General features: G+C 33.9%; 1 protein-coding gene across 3 annotated transcripts; it reads left to right on the top strand.

Annotated features, from left to right (window-relative positions):
• The first annotated feature begins 7,366 nt into the window (after positions 1 to 7,366).
• LOC141723881 (putative CoA ligase CCL8) lies at positions 7,367 to 15,887 on the top strand. 3 transcript variants are annotated; one of them, XM_074525819.1, is made up of 17 exons: positions 7,367 to 7,601; positions 8,746 to 8,921; positions 9,424 to 9,588; positions 10,016 to 10,208; positions 10,307 to 10,395; positions 10,495 to 10,564; positions 10,665 to 10,717; positions 10,800 to 10,907; positions 11,248 to 11,346; positions 11,989 to 12,081; positions 12,197 to 12,274; positions 13,868 to 13,972; positions 14,414 to 14,504; positions 14,696 to 14,769; positions 14,954 to 15,133; positions 15,376 to 15,429; positions 15,530 to 15,887. In XM_074525819.1, the coding sequence occupies exons 1-17, from the start codon at positions 7,442 to 7,444 to the stop codon at positions 15,575 to 15,577; spliced, it is 1,836 nt and encodes a 611-aa protein (XP_074381920.1). In that variant the 5' UTR covers positions 7,367 to 7,441; the 3' UTR covers positions 15,578 to 15,887. The 3 variants fall into 3 exon arrangements, with proteins under 3 accessions (XP_074381920.1, XP_074381921.1, XP_074381922.1); XM_074525820.1 differs by having other exon boundaries at positions 7,510 to 7,639; XM_074525821.1 differs by lacking the exon at positions 7,367 to 7,601 and adding an exon at positions 7,639 to 7,756.
• The last annotated feature ends 6,019 nt before the right edge of the window (positions 15,888 to 21,906 follow it).

Raw genomic sequence — 21,906 nt, forward strand, 5'->3', positions numbered from 1 at the left:
CTTGGCAACCAATCTAGCTTTATTCCTTATGCCAATGCCATTTTCATCCATCTTGTTTCTGAATACCCATTTTGTGTCAATAGAGCTCTTGTTCTTTGGCTTGGGTACCAGCTTCCATACCTTGTTCCTCTCAAATTGGTTTAGCTCCTCTTGCATTGCTGAAATCCAATCTGGATCCAATAGAGCTTCTTCCACTCTCTTAGGTTCCTCCTGTAATAGAAAACTACTGTATAGACATTCATCTTGAGTAGCCCTTCTAGTCTGCACCTTAGATGTTGCATCACCAATGATCAATTCAAAAGGATGATTATTGGTCCATTTCCTTTGAGGTGGTAGACTGGCTCTAGATGAGGTTGCCTCAGTATTGTTATGATGTGAGATAGAGTGTTGATTGGTTGAAACTCCTCCTGAGTTACTGATCCTTTGAAAAGAACTAGGAGTTCTACCAACTGATGAAGTAAATTGATTATCCGTTGATAGACTATGATCAACGGATGCTTCATTATGTACTTCAACGGATGATGCACTTTGTCTTTCAACGGATGCTGCATTACTTCTATCAACGGATGCTGAATTATGACTTTCAACTGATGCAGCATTTTGTGCATTATCCAAAGGCAGATTTTGAATCCTTTTCGAGGTGCCTTCTTCATCATTCTCATCTTCACTATCATCACAATATATCTCAATGTTGTCAAATTTGAGCCCTTCATGATGTCCCTCATCTGTTAGTCCATCAATCTTTTTATCATCAAACGCAACATGCACAGATTCCATAAAAATGTTGGTTCTTAGATTGCAAACCCTATATGATTTTCCAGCTGAATAACCAACAAATATCCCTTCATCAGCCTTTGCATCAAACTTCCCTTTGTGATCAGGTTGATTCCTTAGAATGTAGCATTTGCAACCAAAGACATGAAGAAAGTTTAAGGTTGGTTTTCTTCTCTTGAACAATTGATAGGGAGTCATGCCTTTTGCCTGATTGATTAGAGAAATATTCCGAGTGTAACATGCACAGTTAACAGCCTCAGCCCAAAAATATGTTGGGAGTTTTGACTCTTCAAGCATTGTTCTTGCAGCTTCAATTAGTGATCTGTTCTTCCTTTCCACCACACCATTCTGTTATGGAGTCCTTGGAGCTGAGAACTCATGCATGATCCCATTTTCTCCATAGAACAACCTCATGATAGAATTCCTGAACTCAGTTCTATTGTCACTCCTGATATTCCTTACTTTGAAATCTGGATGATTGTTGACTTGCTTGATGTGATTGATAATGATTTCACTAGCTTCATCCTTTGATCCAAGAATGTAGGTCCATAAAAACTTTAACAAATCATCTATAATCACTAGGCAATATCTTTTCCTTGAAATTGACAATACATTGACTGGACCAAAAAGATCCATGTGTAGCAGTTGTAATGGTTCATCAATTGCTGATTCAAGCTTCTTATTGAATGATGCTCTCTTTTGCTTTCCTTTCTAACAAGCATCACACAGTCCATCCATTGAGAATTTCACTAGAGGTATTCCTCCAACTAAGTCCTTTTTGACTAGATCATTCATTGTCTTGAAATTCAAATGGGACAGCTTCTTGTGCCATAGCCAACTTTCATCTGGACTTGCTTTGCTGAAAAGACAAGTAATTGATTCTGCATCTGTAGAGTTGAAGTCAGCCAAGTACACAATCCCTTTTCTAACTCCAGTTAGAACCACTTTGTTGTCCTTCTTACTGGTGACAACACAGGCTACAGAATTGAAGGAAACAGTATTCCCTCTGTCACATAGTTGACTGATGCTCAATTAGTTGTGTTTGAGACCATCAACTAATGCAACTTCATCAATGATGACATTTTCTTTTAAAATCAAGCCAGATCACATAGTGAACCCTTTGCTGTCATCTCCAAAGGTTATGCTAGGGCCAGCTCTCTCCTTAAACTCTGTGAGCAGGGTAAAGTCTCCTGTCATGTGCCTTGAACAACCACTGTCCAAGTACCATAGATTCCTTCTTTTTCCCTGCACACAACAAAATCAAATCAAGTTGATTTTGGTACCCAAGTTTCCTTGGGTCCAGCCTTGTTAGTCTTTTTCCTAGACCTCATACTTCCTGCATCTTTTGACTTAGGTAACTTTGGGTCAACCTTGGTCTCTGATGTAGTTGGTTGAAGTGTAGGGTTAGTCACAGAATCATTTAGCACATTTGGTTGAATTTGATAAGGCATAGATTGTGCAAACATATTATTCCACATAGGCATGTTGTATGGCATTTGAGGCATACTGAATGCAGCAAAATAAGGATTATTAACATATGACATGTTTGCAAAATGTTCTTGAGGATTCTGTTGAGACATAACAGGCATAGCATGCAGAGGTGGCATAGACATGTTAGGCATGGAAGGAGTTAAAGGCATGGGAGCATTCTTAACAGACTTGCAGTTAGCAGATAGATGATTAACACTTTTACAATGCACACAACTTTTTCTAGGAGCATACTTATCAGGTGTGTAATTGTTGTGTTTGTTAATCCCTACCTTCCCATTTCTATTAGATTTCCTTTTGGTTTCCTTTTTATCCTCAACCAACTTAAGCCTATTTTTCAACTGATCTAAAGTCATATGTCCTATATTCACCTTACTGGCATCTTTGGATGTGCTAGCTTCTTCTTTGACAAAGTTCTTGGAAGTTGAACCAAACATCTTATTGAGATTTTTCAAATTGTTCTTTTTAGAATCACTTGCCTGTTTTAATTGATGAGCCTTTAACGGATGCTCATTTTCTTCCTTCAACGGATAACTTTCATCATCCGTTGATTCCACATCCGTTGACAATCCGTCAATTAATTCTACTTCCTTTTCGTTTTTCTTCCAGGCATTCTCACAGAGTGATTCAATTCCCTGAACCTTGACAATCTGAGCACTAACATCCCTAGATGTTTTCCAGGCCTTGATCACATCTTGCTCACGTTCTAATTGTTTAGAAAGAATTTCTACTTTCTTAACAGATTCTTCTAGTTCACTCTCAACAGATAAGCATTTGATTTTAATCTTTTCAAGCTCAATTATCTTACCCTCTAACACAGCATTCCTATCACTTAAAAACAAATTATTCTCTTTAATTCTTGTATTTTCTTTAGCTAGTGATTTAAGGGAAACACGCAAATGATATAATTCATTGGACATATCATTTATAGCTTCATTGCATTCAATTTTAGAAAGCTGAGAGAGGTCAGTAGTGATTACCTGGTTGCTTGATGAACTAGTTTCATTTTCATCAGAATTAGCCATCAGGGCTAGGTTGACATATTCCATATCATCGTCTTCATTGGCTCCATCAGCTGCCCAGTCATCCTGAGTCAGAAAAGCTCTTTCCTTTTGTTTGAGCAAATCAAAATATTTCTTTTTGTAATCCACTTGCTCAAATTTCTTCTTCTCAGAAGTTGGATTTCTGCACTCATTTGCAAAGTGTCCACTTATGCCACAGTTATAACATTTGAACTAAGATTTGTCCACCATGTTCTTGTTTGACTTAGTGAATCTAGCATTTTTCTTGAATTTCATCTTTGTAAACCTTCAGGACAGAAAAGCCAGATGTTCATCAACATCATCAGAGTCATCTTGCTGGAACTATCTTCAACCTCAGCTACTTGCTCCTTTCCCTTGCTTAATTCTGATTTGCTTGTGCCAATTTTGAGACTTGGCATTGTCTTTTCTTCATTCCTGACTTCAGTCTTCTCATTGTCAGCTACAAGTGTAACTGATCCACCTTTTCTCTTTCCCTTTTCCAACAGCTCATCTTGCTCCATCTCAAGTTCATAGGTCTTCAAAATTCCATATAATCTTTCAAGTGTGAAGTCCTTATAATCCTGAGAATTCCTTAGTGAAACAGTCATAGGCTTCCATTCCTTTGGTAGAGACCTCAGAAATTTTAAGTTGGAATCCTTGACTTGGTACGTTCTGCCATACAACTTCAATCCATTCAACAGTTTCTGAAATCTATTGAAGGTATCATTCAGTGATTCTCCTTCTTCAAAATGAAAGTATTCATACTGTTGAATGAGAAGCTGCATTTTGTTTTCTCTAACTTATTCAGTACCTTCACAGATAAGTTGCACAGTATCCCAAATTTTTTTAGCAATTTGGCTATTAATGACATTATCAAACATATTTTGATCTAGGCCATTAAACAGAATGTTCATGGCTTTCTTGTCCTTGTGAACCTTTTCAATATCTTCATCATTCCATTCTGCTTTTGGCTTGGGAATAGACTGTCCAACAGCAACTGTGGCAGTTGCAGCTGTGGCCACATTGTGAGGGATGTGAGGACCATTTTCAATGCAGTTGATGTAGCTTTCATCTTGAGAGAGAAGATGTAGATGTATCTTCACTTTCCAGTGATGATAATTATCTCTTTACAGGATTGGAATCTTTACACCAATATCCTTCTTACTCATGATGTTAGTAGAATAGATCTTTAAACTCTTTGTAAGTTAAGAGCTTGCTCTGATACCAATTGTTATTCTCAAGGAACTAACAATGAGATTTACAGAAGGGGGGTTGAATATAAATTTCAAAACTTTCTCAAGTTTTGAGCAGTTTCAAAGGCTAAGTGTTTTGATGAACATTTGTGTGTGAATTGCTTTGAGCAGGTGCAGACAGATATATATTCAAGACACAAATGTAAAGAACACAAAGGCTTTAAAAACTTTTCTGGTGGATTTGTTGTTCCACCAGAGATGTGTATTTCAGAAAATCTGTGATTCAAAGAATTGATCACAGCTGCGTCCTAGTACAAGCTAGATGATTTTCTCTCTGGATTTTTCTAAACAGCTCTGGAAAAATTCACACTCTAATTACTAGCTGCAACTTGGTTTATATATCACCAAGTTTACAAGTGAAGACAAAAGTACAAATATAATTAAAAAGGTTCTTCACATGTTTCTTCTTCATTTCTCTATCCAATGCAATCTAGGATAATCTGTGAATCTTTGAATACTTCCTTGTTTGCACCAGAATGGAAATGCTGCATTTTCTTGATTCCTCCAAGAGGCTACCACATTCCAATTGTCTCTGTCAACCCATGTGCCTCTGTCAGCTTATGAATTGTCACTGTCAACTGTTATTGAACTGAGCATTCGTTGAAGTTTTCATCCGTTGATGGCTTTATCCGTTGATGCACTCATCCGTTGATGCTTTATCAGTTGAAGCTTTATCCGTTGATGCATTAGCAGTTGAAGCTTTATCCTTTGATGCATTAGCAGTTGAAGTTTTATCCGTTGATGCACTCATCCGTTGATGGATGTTATCTGTTAAAACTTTAGAGACATCCGTTGAAGCTTTGTTTCTCATCCGTTAAAGGCCTTTAATTTATCAGTTGATACTACTTCATTTATACAAAATTACAAGGCATGAAATATTTACAATTAGCCCTCCTATTTGCATATCCACTAGTAGTCAACATGACTTATAATTTCCCACAACATCTAAGAATTATAACTTAAATACAGAAACTGAAATGTGCTACAATACTAAACTTACTTCTAAGTAAAGCTACTCCATCAACGGATAGCCAGAATGGTCTTATCCGTTGAGGCTACAAACACTAGATTTCTACTTAAGTGTTTTGTTTAACTTATCATCAAACTAATACACATATTCCTAACATTTACAACTATATTTATACAACTAAAGGAGTACGATGATTTGGTCTGAATATATATGACTCAACCCTTATTAATTGAGCCCCTTTGTTATAAAAAAATAAAAATATTAGTCATACATTTGGATAAAATAATAATACCCAAAATGCATTTAAGTCAAAAATAAATTATAGTAAGCAGTGTTATAAAAATTGCCGATTTCGACGATTAATCGGTAATCGGCAGGTCGCCAATTGAATTCATCGAAATCGGCCGGAAAAACGTTTTTTGAGAAGTCGGGTCAAACTCGGACATAAATCGGGTCAACAACGTAAAATCGGGTGGCATTTGGACAGATATATGAAGTTTTTTCATCATTTTATGCAATCAAATGATATATATATATATATGTGTGTGTGTGTGTGTATTATTTTATCTTGATTGCTATATTAATAACAGATCCAATAAATGATGGTCATGAATATCAAAGAGTTGTGAAATTGTTTAGCTTTGTGATATGACTTTGAATAAAGAGATGGTTTCGATCAGATCATGAAAAGGCGGCAGAAGAAAGATGAAGACGGCGGAAGAAAGACGAAGGCGGCGAAAAAAATTGATGGAGACTTTTAGGAATTAGGAGACTATGATGGTTATGATTGAGTTATAGGGCTACTAGGTATTGAAGTTATAAATGATTTGGGCCATTTAATTACAAGCTCATTATCATAGTTATCTATTATTTCTGGCCCAGTCCTTTCTAATTATTAGGTACTAAACCAAATGTCAAAACAAGTGGGCTTACTAATATATTTTATATTATTTATATATTTTTAAAAATTAAATACACAGCCGATGTTCACCCCGATTAATCCTTCCGATTAATCCCCGATTTACCGATTAATCCCTAATCGGTATCTTTACCGATTAATACCGATTTCCAATTTTACAACTATGATAGTAAGAGACAAAATAACTTGATATTAATGTTTTAAAGAGAAAATAAAAGATTTTAAAATATAATTTGCGAGTCCTGTAAGAAAAATGTGACAAGTTATTTTAAAATTGATATGGATTAAGTACGAAATATGTGAAATAATGAAATATAACTCGACTCGGCTTTAAATTCGGTTCTCGATTGTAAAAATTCGTAAATAGTTTGTCTTAAATATAACTTTTCGTTAATTTCAAAACTTGGCTTACCTATTTTTTTTTTAAAAAGGCTGAGCTTGACCGGACCGGACCAAAGTAGGCCGAGCCCGGTTCTTTGAGCTCGAATCACGTCCGTCCACTCCACCCATCAACCCTTCAATTATTAGTCGAGGCAAGAAAAGTTTAACTTAGATTGTGCAACTCGAATGTGAGGCCGAAAAAAAAGAAGGAACATAAACGTGAATGTTTGACACAATGAATGATGTCACAAATCCTTGGCCAGCAAAAAGTGAACTTAAATATTTATCAATCGATTAACTCTCGTTCTTACAAATTTACCCAGCGATCATAAGTTTGTAATTATATACAGTATTTCTTTTCTGTTGGAAATATATTTTGGAAGAGATGGTATTAATTTCAGCAATTGCACCACATCATATTATATCCTTCGCTCTTGTACATTGTAAAACTGTTAATTTACATAAATAACAAACCTAAAATTATTTACAGCTGGACAGGGACAGTAACTATTTGAACACGTCGTTTTCACCGTTTTGTCTGTCAAAATTATTTGTAAGGTGAAATTAACGTGTCCCCAACAGCTAACGGCAAAAGCCGGTGATTCGATCACCGTTGAATAAATTAAATTTTACCATGCGATCACTAATAAATGCCATAAATTTCAACTACTTTCGTTGCTCCGTTAAGCGTTGTATTGAATTTCCATTAAATTTTCATCTCCATTTAAATTTATCTTCTACACTCGCAACAAACAACACCTACTCTTTTTCTCGCACTCGCTGCTTCTCTTCTGGTATCTTATCCTCCTTTTACTTGTATCTACACGTGTAGGTATATATGAATTTAAGTGAATTGTGCTTTTTAGGAGGTGATTTTGTTGTTTGTTTGTTTTGAGCTCAAGGTGTTTGCGTAAATGTTAGACAGTGATTGCTATTTTTTTATCGAAAGGTGAATTTCGTATTGAGATGTTATAGTTTTCACTGAATTTTGTTGATAATTAGAGATGTTATAGTTTTTATTGAATTTTTATTGATATGCTTCTGCGGTGTCATTTAGTTATTTGTGGTGAATGTGGTTGATTGTGATTTTAGGATAATTGATACCCAGTCTCGTAGCTTGTTTAGGGAGGACTAGCAAGATTTACTACTGATCATTTGAAATCTCGTGCTTTTATGAGAGAATCCAAGTTAAATTGCTCCAAATTTTAATGAACTTTATAAAATCCGAATTGTATACCTAAGGTATTTTGAAATATAAAAATTAATTTTATATCCAGATTGAGTATTTAGATTTTAAAGTTTATTGTGGTGCATAACATTAATTGATATACCAATGATACGTCATGTAGATATTGGTTGTTTATATTGATATGGAATTTAGTCGTTTAGGTTTTATGGCATTGGATGTTACAGGTTATTTTTGTATGTAATTTTAATTGTATTATGTCATTTAGATATTACTGTTTTTGCAGAATTCTAATTGTTATAATTATGCCACGTCATTTAGATTTTAATATTTTTGCTAATTTGCAACCAATATATTCAACGGATATAGTTATGCTATGTCATATAGTTATTATTTGTTTGTTTCCCAAGGTAATATAGTCATTTAGATGCTAATGTTTTAGATTTTGTAACATTTAGAATTATAGGTTATGGTGTTTTCTCAAGTGCAATCAATATACTCATGTCACTTAGTTATCGGTTGTTTATATCGTTATATAATTTCTTCCTTGAAAATATTTTCTATATTGATATGCAATTTGTATACTGGAGGGAATGTTGTTTTATTGTGGGATCCGTATCGAGTAGTTTACGGTGGGTATATATCTTGATAATTTTCTGTTGAAATTAATCATCATAAGCTGTAGTTGATTTGCTTGCTTAAATTACAACATATCTGTTTGACTATAATTTCTTTCTCTGATGTTATTTTAGATACAGCTTCGGATCATAGTAAATTGATGGATGTCTTCAAAGCGGTTAGCAAACAGGGTCATACATCGGGTGACCGTGTTGCTATAAGAGCTGATAAGAAAAGCTACACTTACTTCCAGCTGGAGTCATCTGCTTGCAAGATATCTCAACTATTATTTACATCCTATGGAAAAACAGTGAGTTCCCTTTGAATTTTTGGTCCTTTAGAAAATGCATGTGGTTATTCTTAATTTAGATCCCCCAGACTGTAGGCCCTTGGTATGTCTCCTGGTTTCCTTGTGATATACTTTACAATTAAACAATGCTGTATTCATTTTATGTAGCAAAATTGGAAGCGTACTAGAGTCGGAGCCAAGTGTTCGTTTTATTAGTATTCAAACACTAATGAAGCAAGTATTCACTGGTTTTTAGCAGTCGGACATAATATTTTTTTTTCTGTTAATCATATAACGTCTAATGTAAGACCTATATACACAGATATACAAACACAAAAAAGTAAAATTACTTTAGATTTATTCTTGTACAATAGTGTCGAAGGGAAAAAAAATAAACACAAAATATTGTAGGTTATGAGGATGTCATGTCTATTGTCTTTGGTTAATGATTTGACGTGTAATTTCTCAAGTTCCTTATTTTTATTATATAAATAAGATATTCCAAATGAATATAACCTTGCAGGTTGATGGCACTGCGCATCTTGGTGGAGCTAGAGTAGGAATTGTGGCTAAACCTTCTGCTGAATTTGTTGCTGGAGTACTTGCCACTTGGTTCAGTGGCGGTGTTGCAGTCCCTCTTGCACTCAGCTACCCAGAAGCTGAGCTCTTACATGTCATGAATGATTCGGTCTGCCCTTGACCCCCTTTATTTTCAACACTTTAAAGGCGTGTACTTTTTCCTTAAAGGACATATTAGCTAGTCTGACAAAATTCAAAAAGCACATTACCAGCTTGTTAATATAATTCTGAAACTGATTCCTGCTGCTTGCATAAATTCTAAACTTGCATTATGATACAAATCGTTTTTGCGTAAATGTGTCAGCATCTTTTGAGCTTGAATAGTTTTGTTAGGAGTTATATGAAATAATAGCTCTGTGACATCTTTTTTATGTATAGAAAACCAGTAGTAGTGTACAGATTTCTTTTTCCTTTTGTTTATTCCCCCGCCTTATCATTAATATTATTAAAACCTTGTTATTTCTGGAGAAAGGTTTTGTAGCAGATTTTTTGGCTTTATGACTTCTCATTTATGGCCTTTTGGAATTTGATTGTAGGATATCTCCATGGTTTTGAGTACTGAAGATCATCAAGAGCTCATGAAGAATATTGCAGACAAAAAAGCTGCTCATTTTTCTCTCATTCCTTCTGTTCCCAGTTGTCAGACAACTGGGGATGATACATCACAAGTTGGAGAAATTGATGCCAGTGCAAATTCGCAGAAAATTGAAAACTCGGATAAGATAAAAGGTGGTCTTGCTAGGTCTTATATATTATTCTGTTTAATGGCTATTCTTACATTGAGTACATTTCAACATTACCACTTCATTGCTATACTTGCTATGCAGCGGAGGACCCAGCAATGATTTTGTACACTAGTGGTACAACAGGTAAACCAAAAGGAGTTGTCCATACACACAAAAGCATCCTAGCACAGGTATTGTTGGGGCGAGCTTGTAATTTTTGGTAATAACAAAAATTGAATATTTTATTTTCTCAATTACTCTGTTCTAAGGCCACTCTTGTATATCTGCAGGTCCAAATATTGTCAAAAGCTTGGGGATATACATCCAGCGATCAATTTCTAAACTGTCTACCATTACATCATATCCTAAAATTTTTGCACTAATACTTACCTCACGGTGCTGTAGCATTATTATAAAATAAAGAATTCATTTAGTTGCTGATCCTTAACTCACAGCTTAAATGTTCATGGCCTTTTCAATGCTCTATTTGCCCCTCTGTATGCTGGTTCTGCGGTAAGTTTAATCCTTTGCATCTTGTTAACGTTTGTTGTTTGCAAAGAATAAAATAACATAATGTCTGCCTTCTTTATTTAAGGTTGAGTTCATGCCAAAATTTAGTGTGAGGGGTATATGGCAGAGATGGCGTGAATCTTATCCAAAGGATGGGACTACGACCAACGATGCTATAACTGTGTTTACAGGAGTAAGTAACATATAATTCCAAGAAACAGTACTTAAAATTTAATTGCATTACATTTTTATCTTTTTTGCATTCACAGATTTAAGTTGAGGCACCATATATCAGAAGTCTGAGCACTGTAACTATCTTGGTGCATACTTTACATACTTTATAAGCAAAGTAATAGATTTCAGCTTTACAAATATGATCATTGTTAGATCTTTATGGCTTGAGGAAAGTTACATTATAATGATGGAACCATCACACTGTAGTGTATGGAAGGGCTAGATGTATACATCAAGAATTATTCTATAGTTCTAGCTTTATACCCTCACAACCAAATATTTTCCTTTTCTGTTTACAGGTTCCAACTATGTATTCTAGACTGATACAAGGTTATGAAAATATGGATCAAGAATCAAAAGTTGCATGTGCTTCAGCTGCAAGGCAATTGCGCCTAATGGTAATTGTTGAATTGAAGTATCTGACTTTACAATTAACATCTTTTTTACCGTAAAGCTGCAATTTTATATGCTCTCTGCTGTCCTTCACAAGCTAATCGCTCGTTTCGCTGCCAGAGTAGACACTCAAATTATGCGGATTGAAAATTTAGAAACGGAAAATTAAAGTGAAAATAACCAGGGACGTGATAAGAAGAGATGTATATGAGCTAATTGCAATATATTTACTAGCTTGCCATTGCTTAAGCACAGAAGAGATGACAAAATAATGATTGCAATCAACTGAGTATGCACGTGTTCTCTAAAAGATCAAAGTGATTTGATGCTAGCAGGTTGCAGTATATATAATGAACCCCATCTCTATGTGGGGTATAACTCTATACTAAATTACCAAATTTCTCTAACTAAATAACAATAATTCTTGCATAAATGAAGAGAAAATATCTATTATTACCTACAGAATTCATTTCATCATATGATTTCATGTTACCCATGATTTAGTTGTAATAGTAAACATGCCAGAATCACTCCATTTAATTTGACATGGTTAACCATATTTAGTTATTTAAATAATCCCATTTAATTTGACATGGTTAACCATATTTAGTTATTTAAATAATAACTGAACTTATATTTGTTTGTAGATGTCTGGCTCCTCTGCCCTTCCTCTACCCGTCATGCAACAATGGGAAACCATTACAGGGCATCGCCTGTTAGAAAGATATGGCATGACTGAGGTATTTGTACTAGTCATCTATGTAGTTTATATTGCTGAATGGATTTTTTTTTCCAGAGAAAATGGTGTCTTCTACTTCTATTTGTGATTGTGTCATTTATTCATTTTTTTTGTAGTTTGTCATGGGAATTTCTAATCCCCTAAAAGGCTTAAGGAAAGGTGGCACAGTTGGAAACCCACTTCCCGGTGTGCAGGTTGGTCAAATCAACTTTGCAATATCTATTGTACCAAATTTATTACTGTACTTGCAGGAGTAGCAGTAGAATTAGTCAAGGAAAATGATCAATAGAAAATTATATGTAACAGACTATACTTTAAAAGTAAAATACCTTTAACATACACATATTTCTACTTGAAGTTCAGATGGTATTTAAACAAGAATATAGTTGGATAGTAAATGTTTTCTTTAAAGAGTGGGGCAGAACACTTGGGGCTGTTTAGTTGTAGAAATTTTTTTCACTTTTCTATTTTCTTTTTTTAAAAATTTTCTGAAATTTTCATTTCTAATAAAACATTTGAAAATTGAGAGAATGTGTTCCAAATGCTAAAATAATATATGGTCAGTTTCCTGTTTTCTCAAAAACATTAAATAAATGACAAGATAATTTGAGTAAATATATAGAAGAGCAACTAGTAAAACAATTTTAACTTTTCACAATTTAATTGTTTATACATATTTTTTTAACATGTTTAAAATAACTTTTTAGATAAAATATAATTAAAGATGACAAATAAAGTAAACTTTCTAATTATATGACTCTAAATATATACGATTTTGTAGCTTTTATTAAATAATCCAATTAATAATTATATACAATTTTTTTTATAGAATCTTCTACGAAATAACTCATAACTAAGTTTTAGTCAGGAGTCTCTTCTTTATTTTTCTAACATATAAGTTATTAGTTATTAGTTATAAGCTCTCTCTTATAATACAATTATTACTATTAATCAAACTACCAAAATAATTGTTAAATTAAACTATTTTGAATTTTTTTATTACAAATATGTATTATACTTTTTAATTTAAAAATATGATATTATAGTGTTGAAAATTTATAAGGTCCATAAGTTAAGTGAGTAGTATATTGGTTGTTTACTCTGCTACTTTTTTTTTGTTAACTTTCTAAGAAAACTTACAAAATTGTTAATTGACCATTTAAAGTTTAAAATAATAAAAATATAAAAATGTTTGCGTCTGGTAGGGATCGAAGTGGGTTAGGTGTTTAACTAGCAGCCGTGTTTTTCACTTTTCTAGGTTTAGAAAACATCAAAATGTTGTTTTCCACACTTTTCATATATGTAGTTATAATTTGGAAAACACGGGAAAACTGTGTTTTCTATTTTTCCATGTTTTTGTTTTGAAAATTTTGCATTTGAACATGTTTTTAGTTTTTCCAATTTTCTTAGAAAAATTTTCTGGAAAACAGTTGAAGTAAATAGGCCCTTAACCATACTGATTTCTATTTTCTGACTTAACACTCCTCTAACGCTTTCCTACCTTCATTTGAGCATTGATTATACCTTGCATTTACCATAACATTCTCATTGCTACCTGATTTGTAACATCCATGTCAGGTAGCATTCTCGTCCCTGACTGTCTTGAGCTTTAACTTCATCTTGGACCAGATAAATAACAATAGGAGTCTGGCATAAAATATAATATACTTATTACTTAGCAGCTTATAATTTTTGTTTTGAACAAAAAAGGCTGATCTACTAAAGATGTACTCTAGAGATTATTATCGGAACATATGGTGTAGTAACTTGTTCTTATTTCATGGTAGACCAAAATTCTTGGAGAAGATGATGATGCTGGCAATCCAACTGGGGTTGGTGAGCTCTGCATCAAAAGTCCTTCTTTGTTTAAGGAATACTGGAATCTTCCTGAGGTACCTTTTGACTTACACTTCCAGTTATTGCTTCTTCTTTTTCCCTTCTGTTCCATTCTCTCTTAATAGTAAATTTTATTCTAGCTTTGTAACCAGCACTCACTTAAAAACTGATAATTCTCTTTATATTTTCTGGTTGATAGGATGATCTTCTATCTATTATGTTGATATCTGTATGATGTCATTAACATTTATTGCTAGAACATTCAAAAGCACTAATTATTTTTCATTGTTTTCCATATTGTGGTTTATCTGTTTGACGGAATCAAGGCACTGTTCCCAATTAGAGGCTAGGACTTCTGTTATTATAGAATTATATGATGTTCATTATGTTTTGGAGCTTTTCTATCACCTATCAGGCAATCAAAAAAGGCGGAAAAAATTGGAAATTTAATACGTGAAAACAAACTTTATACACCTACATTTTTTCTTATTTATTAGGTGACCAGATCATCTTTTACTGATGATCATTTTTTTAAGACCGGAGATGCTGTCACAGTTGATGAAGATGGATACTTCGTGATTTTGGGCCGTAAGTATATTAAAAATTTAACATGTCTCTTATTATTTCTCAAATACTGTAGGTAATATTATATTTTTCCCCCAATGCTTTATAAGTCGTATTAATTTAACCATCTGTATCACATAATTGACTTTATAAAGCAACTACCCAGCTTGTCCAAATCTTTATGTTATACTTATATCAAGCTTTTACTGAACTAGGTAATAGTGCTGATATTATGAAGGTCGGTGGATATAAGTTATCAGCATTAGAAATTGAAGCAACTCTGCTAGATGTAAGTTCTCGTTCGTCCAATGCAAACAACTGTACTTGGCATGGCACATACCATGGGCATGGTGATACATGCCTCTTGTATTTAGCATATTTTGTTCTTGTTGTATAGATTTTCACTTCTTTTTTATGAATATGTTATGAAGTGCAATGAACAATGATGTTATGTCAAAATTTGTATTTTACAGCATCCATCAGTCTCTGAGTGTTGTGTTCTGGGTTTAATGGACAAGACATATGGGGAAATTGTGTGCGCTATTATTGTTCCTGAAGCAGAGGTGAAAAGAAAGCGTGAGGAAAAAATGATGCCTGCTCTAAGCTTGGAAGAGCTTTCTACCTGGGCCAAAGAAAAACTTGCTCCGTACAAGGTATAACACATTACCAACTCCATACCTTTTCACCATTTATATCTGGAATGTCCAAGTCGTATCCGTCATGCAAACCTCATACCGGGTTATCACAAATAATGGCACTTCCTTATCAACTTGAACTGTTTCTTGTTTTGATCTCAACTTTAATATAGATACAGTTATTGAATGTTTGATATTTTTTACAATGCTTCATTCCCCAAGCTCAGAATTTTATCTTTCTTATTTTTCTTCAAATACAGATACCCACCCGACTCGTTCTTTGGGACTCAATTCCGCGAAATGCCATGGGAAAGGTGAATCAATGATTTCTTACCACCTCTGTTATTTTCATATTCTGTATCAATACAAGTTTAAATATGAGTTTAGCTCATTGGCCTTTTTTGTATGATTCAGGTGAACAAAAAAGAACTGAAGAAAATACTCGCTGACAAAGAAGATTAGAAAATGCTGCATGCTCAACCTTGTTCGTTGTCGCTATATAGAACTTAGAAGGGTCTCGCTAGCCAATTTCCTTTAATCCGAGTTCTAGTGTTATTTAAGCCAAGGGCCTAAGCTCACTCACAGGGTTCCAGCGCTGATTAAAACTGAAATAGCCTGTTCCAGTCATTGAAAGCAGAATGATTATCGTAGTATTATATGTCATCCTAAATAAATTGTAGCAAGAACCTAATGCAACTTAAGCTCAGTGACATTGTATAAATTTGTTTAAGAAACTTATTAAGACTAATATGACGAAGTATTTGTATGTATAGTCTTGTGTATTTGGGCTGCATGTTGTTTTATGTTTTTTTAAAGGATTTTAAGCCCTTACTCAGTGTAAACCTCATTTTTTTGGTAATCGTGGCCGGTAGGTCGGAGTAAATGGTCTCATTTTAAAGATGTGATACAATAATGATATGAAATGCAACAGAATAGCGCATTTTATGATGACATATCTAGGAGATGATAAATTAATCCAAATATTACTATCATAGTCTAATGTAACACTATCACCCAAGGTAATTACACACTTGGGTATATCTATAATATTTGAGATAATCGAGATTCATTAATGACTCGTTTGGAAAACTGAATTTCATTTCAAATTCTGGATTTGATCAAATAAAATGTTTGAAAATTTGGATTTGGATTTCATTTGAAATCCTATACATTCAAATATTAGTATAAAGATGAGAATTTGAAATGACAACTCAAATCCTGTCATTTGAAATGAAATGAAAGTTTCCAAACGCCCTCTAAGTAGATAGACCCATATTCTTCATTTAAATGGAACTTTTCAAGAAAGAAGCCGAAGAGAAGAATGAAGAAAAATGAATGAAACTATTCTTATTCATCTTTAATATTTGGTACTTCTGTTGAGGTTTTCACTTATTTGATTGGGGTATGTTCAACTCCATTCTCTTATGATCTGCTAAGAATTAAGTGTCATGCATTAGGGGGATGTAAATAATAAATCTTAAGCCCGGTGTTTGAATTCTAGTGCAAATAAAAGTATGCTGGTGAAATGAACCTTATTTAATTTAATAAAACTAGCTCCTAAACCCGGCACGGGCATTTCTTATATATTAATTTTTAAGTATTTTAATATTTATTAAATATATTTTACAAATATTTGTAGTTGACGAATATGGGTATATTTATAAAAAAAATTTGTAAGAACGTATAATATTAAGAGTGATTGTAGTATAAAGGAAAATAATATTTTAATTTTCTTTACCGAACATTTTGCTCTTTAAAATAATGATTTGAATTAACTACCCAATAAGAATTGATCCAAATCATTGAAGTGGAGCATGATTATTATTAATGATGGCAGTTAAATATTTCATACCGAGACGTTTTTAGTTTTTTAACAGTAATGAAAATTTTAAAATTATCGTGAAATGGACGATGGTCGTTATGTGTGTTGTTTTAAGAGTTTTTTATCTTCTCGCCATGTTCAAATATTATCGGTAGTAACTACTTCCCCCATGCAATTCATGGGCATACTCGATGTCTATGTGCTTACGGTGGTATAGATTGATTCTAAATTATTTATTCATAAATATGATTATGTTAATAATTTTTAACTAATTATTGATTCATAGGGAATGATCCTCTGCTCTTATTATAAGATCGTGAGTGGATATACATATATTTTGGTAAAGAGAATAATCTTCTTCTTTAAATCTTTTTGTCTCAAATCTATTTCTTTACTACATCATTCCATATATGACTAAAAAAAGCACCGAGTTATTTTTGTACCGGCCTATCCCCTTAACATTTTGCTCCTGTTGGGATAAACCTGACTATTTGATTGTGTTGTAATACATATATAATTTAAATACGTTAAGTTTAATGGTAAAAAAGTAATCAACCAAATTACCAAAGTAATGAAAATGAGAGGTAATCAAATGACTTGTGAATTATAGATGTGTTGAAAATTTGTGAAAGGTTTGGTACGGTCGGTGCGTATTTGGTTTTAAAAATATTAAAACCAAACTGCATCCATATTAACAGATCGGTTTTTATTCGGTTTGGTTATTAATTGGTTCAGTTTTTAATCATGTGGTTTGGTTCAGTTTTGGTTTCAGTTTCGGTTTTTAATTTCGGGTTTGCTCATCCCTAGAACAGTCACAAACATATACAATAAAATCTCGATGAATAATACATTTGGAAATGTTATTTTTTATCGAGATTATTCATTTATTTGATAAGTTTATTTATTTATCGAATGTTCGTCTATCGAAACCGTATATTTTATGCTCATGAATATTCTACATTATTCGTTTATAAAATTAGTATAAATAAGCTAGCATGGTTCAATGGTTATGGAGAAAAATATATTTTTAAAATTAGTATGATAAAAAATCATGCTTCCGTTCGTTGATTAGATAAAGTTGGCTATGTAACAGTAGAAATTTGGGTTTAAAACGAATTTTTTTATTAAAGTTGTATGTAAACTCTAAATTTAACTATAAATAAAAAGTTGTACAATTAAAAAATATATACTCTTGTCGTTTTGCCCAAGTATAAAGTTAGTATATAGAAATGAGTTATTTAATCAAGTCTCACATCATTATATTTTAGATATATTAAAATAAATATCAAATTAACTATAGAGTAAGACGCACTCTGTGTAAATAAGTAAGCTCTACCTCAACAATTGATGTTATCAAGACTTAAACAAATACGTCTCTAACTCAAGTGGTTGATATGGTAAATTTACAAATAGTTGACATGGGTTCGATTCCCATCCAAAACAACAATTTTATTATTTAATAAAATTCATGGGCAAAATAGTAATTACGAATAAAATATTTCCCCAAAAATTTGATGTTGCAGTATTATATATATATATATATAATAGATAATAGATGATGAGGTACTTGGCATTTACATATTGCAAAAGATGATGGCAGAATCTAGTAGGAGAAAGATCAGTTGTCCTAAGAAAGATAGAATCAGTGAGCTGCCTCAGAATGTACAACAAACTATCCTAGATTTTCTTCCGATACGAGATGCAGCGAGAATTAGTATTTTGTCAAGAGCGTGGGAGGATCAGTGGACTATGATTCTGCATCTAAACTTTGACATGGCATTTACTCGTAGCATGATGAAAAGATTTAGTCAATGTAAAGATGAAGATTTAATGACACAAAAACTTTTTAGTGTAATGAATAAAGTTCTCTTGCTCCACAATTGGCGATCCTCAAGTTTTCACTCATCATACCTGAAGATTGCCATCATGATGCTACTGATGAAATATTCCTTGGTATCAAGCAACTTATTCTAGACGGCTATGATTTTGGAGAAGTTGTAGCACACCGTTTCTTTTCTTTAGACTTGACTCATTTGAGGCTTTTAAGTGTCGGGTTTCAAGATTAACCTAAATTTGAAAGACTGTCCTGTCCTTCCATGATTGCTACTAACAAAGCCTTCGTCGATTATCCTGTCCTTGAGAAGTTGATTTTGGCATTATGTGAAGGACTCTTCCCTAACAACTTTTGTGCTCCTAAACTCAGATGTCTACATCAAGTATATTTTGGAATAACTTCAGAATATTCTCTCGCTGGGTTAGAAAACCTTAAAGAGTATTCTTTATTGTTGTTGGAAGTCGTGAATACTCAAGTCTTGATTTCGAAGAAGACAACATCCATCGTGGCCAAGATTATCGACGGGGTTCATAATATTTTGAGAAATTCTCTATAGCAGCTTTTTTAAACAAGGTGATATTCATATTCTCTTTACGCTGTCTACTTTAACTCTACGTTACTCATTAACGTTTAACTGTTTGTGCTCTTTGTTCGCAACACGTTTTAAAGTACTTGGCTGCAGGAGGTTCTCCCAATAGACTTTCTAATTTACTACCTCACCTAAAGAATCTAAATATCTCTGATTTTAATTTTAATGATTTGTCTGAGGTTTCTTGGTTATTTTATTGATTCGGAGTGCTCCCAACTTACGCATGCTAAATCGATCTCTCAGTGAGTCATGCTCTTTTAACTCATTCTCTATCACTTTAACTTAGCTACAACCTGACAATACCAGAATATTTTTGCTATTCATCAGGCCTACCCGTTACCCGAAGAAGAGGTTCTGAAGAATTATCGGATGAAAGATTCTCAAAATTATACTATTGGTCATCTTAAAATTGTCACCTTCAGTTATTTTGAAGGTCACGAAGCTGAGTTAGAGCTAGTCAAGTTTCTATTTGCGCACTCTCCATTGCTGGAAACAATGCGCATCCACTACAGGGTAGGGTATGCCTAAGAAGCAATGTGGCAGAAAAGATGTTACAGTATTCTTGATCTCCATGGAGAGCGGAAATTAGACGTTTAGAAAACCCAATTGATAGGATATAAGCAACCTGGTTAGGGCCCAACCTGGATCTAAGAGGTATCAGACTCAATTCATGGACCAAGACCCCTCTCACCCAGAGCAATCAAGTGGAGAAACTCAGGCTCAGGGCTAACCTAGGACCTGGATCATCTCCCAGCCAGGATCCAACCCAGGACCTGAATCATCTTCTATTCAGGGTCCAGCACATGACCTGGATCACCTGCCTACCAGGGTCCAGCCCATGACCTGGATCACCTGCCTACCAGGGTCCAGCCCATGACCTGGATCACCTGCCTACCTGGATCCAGCTTAGAACCAGAATCACCCTAAGGGGGGTCACAGCAAGCACATGCACATTTCACAACCCGCCAAGGAAGGGTACGTGGGCACGTGACGATGACAGCTATCAGGGTGCCGTTAGGATACCTTGAAGGTGGTCCTCCCCTAGACACGTGTATGCAATCCACCCAAGTCAGGTGTCCTCCGCCCCCAAGAACCAACGGCCCTGATCTAGAGGTACAAACCCCTAAACCCTACCTTTGGGCTATATATACCCCAAAGATGAAGGGTTTAGGGGTTAGACACAATTTATTACACACACTCTCATATACACAACATATACACACACAACCATCTTTTTCCTCTCTATCTTCATCCCCAACCAGGCTCTTATTCTCATACCGGAGGCGCCGTAGGGACAAAACCTCCCTCCGATGTTATTTTGCAAGCGCCCAACAACAGCTACACCTCATTCACACCTAGAAGGTCCAAGTACGGTGTCGAAAGGAGCCGCCCCGCTCACCGGAGCTATCACCAATTACAATTGATGAATTTGATTTTCAACTTTGGAGAGTGAATAGCTCATACTTCAATGCAGCTATGTAGTGAAGGGACGAATATGAAAACAATCATATATTAAAACCCTGGGCACAAATGCATCTTTGTAAGTTGGCTACACTCTACGTTTTGTGTCCGACAAGGAGGTGTTCAATGTGTTTGTGTGTCATCTCTCAACTTACTGAAAGTCTAAAAGTTTTATGTTTCATTACTACTATATGTTGGGTTTGTTTATTTTCGGTTTCTTTATGTCTATACTCAGCTCTTCTTAAGTTTTGTGTCCAAACTTGTGGAAATTTTCAGAGGAATGAACAATATGTACGCAACGTAGACGCACAATTATGAATGCTGCTGTCTTTCTCATATGATTGGCTGTTGTAAACACCAATCACGAGCGGGAAATTTATAAGTCACTTAAAACTACATTTTTAAATTATAAATCATATATACATAAGTAACTTACGCAGTTTTAATATTTGAGAACCATAATCGCATCAAATTGGTGCTCTTTGGTTCTAAATTGTTCAACTCCAATCGGCAAGTTTTAATTTCTGGAAACAATGAAAAACTTGCCTAATGAATCTGAATTAAGTTTAGCAAGGATTATACTCATATTATAGAGGTCTAATCGTGTATTCAATTCAGATTTCAGATAATATATAACAATCGATTGATTTTGAACGACTGTTACTAATTTTGGGTGATTTTAATTATAATGACTGTTACTGATTTTGGGTGATTTTAATTGTATTTAGCGGAGTTGTTGAATAAATTCCGTAGAGTATTGCTCATTTGAGCAATCATTTCTACACATTTATCAAAATCTTTTGCTAAGATTTCCAAAAACATAACTAGCAATTCCATCAAAATCTACAATTTTATAAAATACAAAAAAAACTGATAAACTTTTGAATTACATCAAAATTTAAAGGACTTTAATATATCCAAATTGAATGCCACCAATTTAAATGGACCTTTTAAAATTTAAATTGAATACCCAGATTTTAAAAGACTTTTTTCAATACTTATTTAAATACCATCGGATTTGAAATAATTTTTTAGAATCAAAATTGAGCAACATAAAATTTTCAAAATCTATTTTTTTTTTAAAT

Source organism: Apium graveolens, chromosome 5 (genome assembly GCF_009905375.1).
Source record: "Apium graveolens cultivar Ventura chromosome 5, ASM990537v1, whole genome shotgun sequence".
Taxonomy (NCBI): Eukaryota; Viridiplantae; Streptophyta; class Magnoliopsida; order Apiales; family Apiaceae; genus Apium; species Apium graveolens.

Coding starts and splice junctions, on each gene's coding strand:
- LOC141723881 (XM_074525819.1), top strand. CDS start 7,442: ATGCGATCACTAATAAATGCCATAAATTTCAACTACTTTCGTTGCTCC. Junction 12,275..13,867: donor ACCCACTTCCCGGTGTGCAG/GTTGGTCAAATC, acceptor ATTTCATGGTAG/ACCAAAATTCTTGGAGAAGA. Junction 13,973..14,413: donor AATACTGGAATCTTCCTGAG/GTACCTTTTGAC, acceptor CTTATTTATTAG/GTGACCAGATCATCTTTTAC.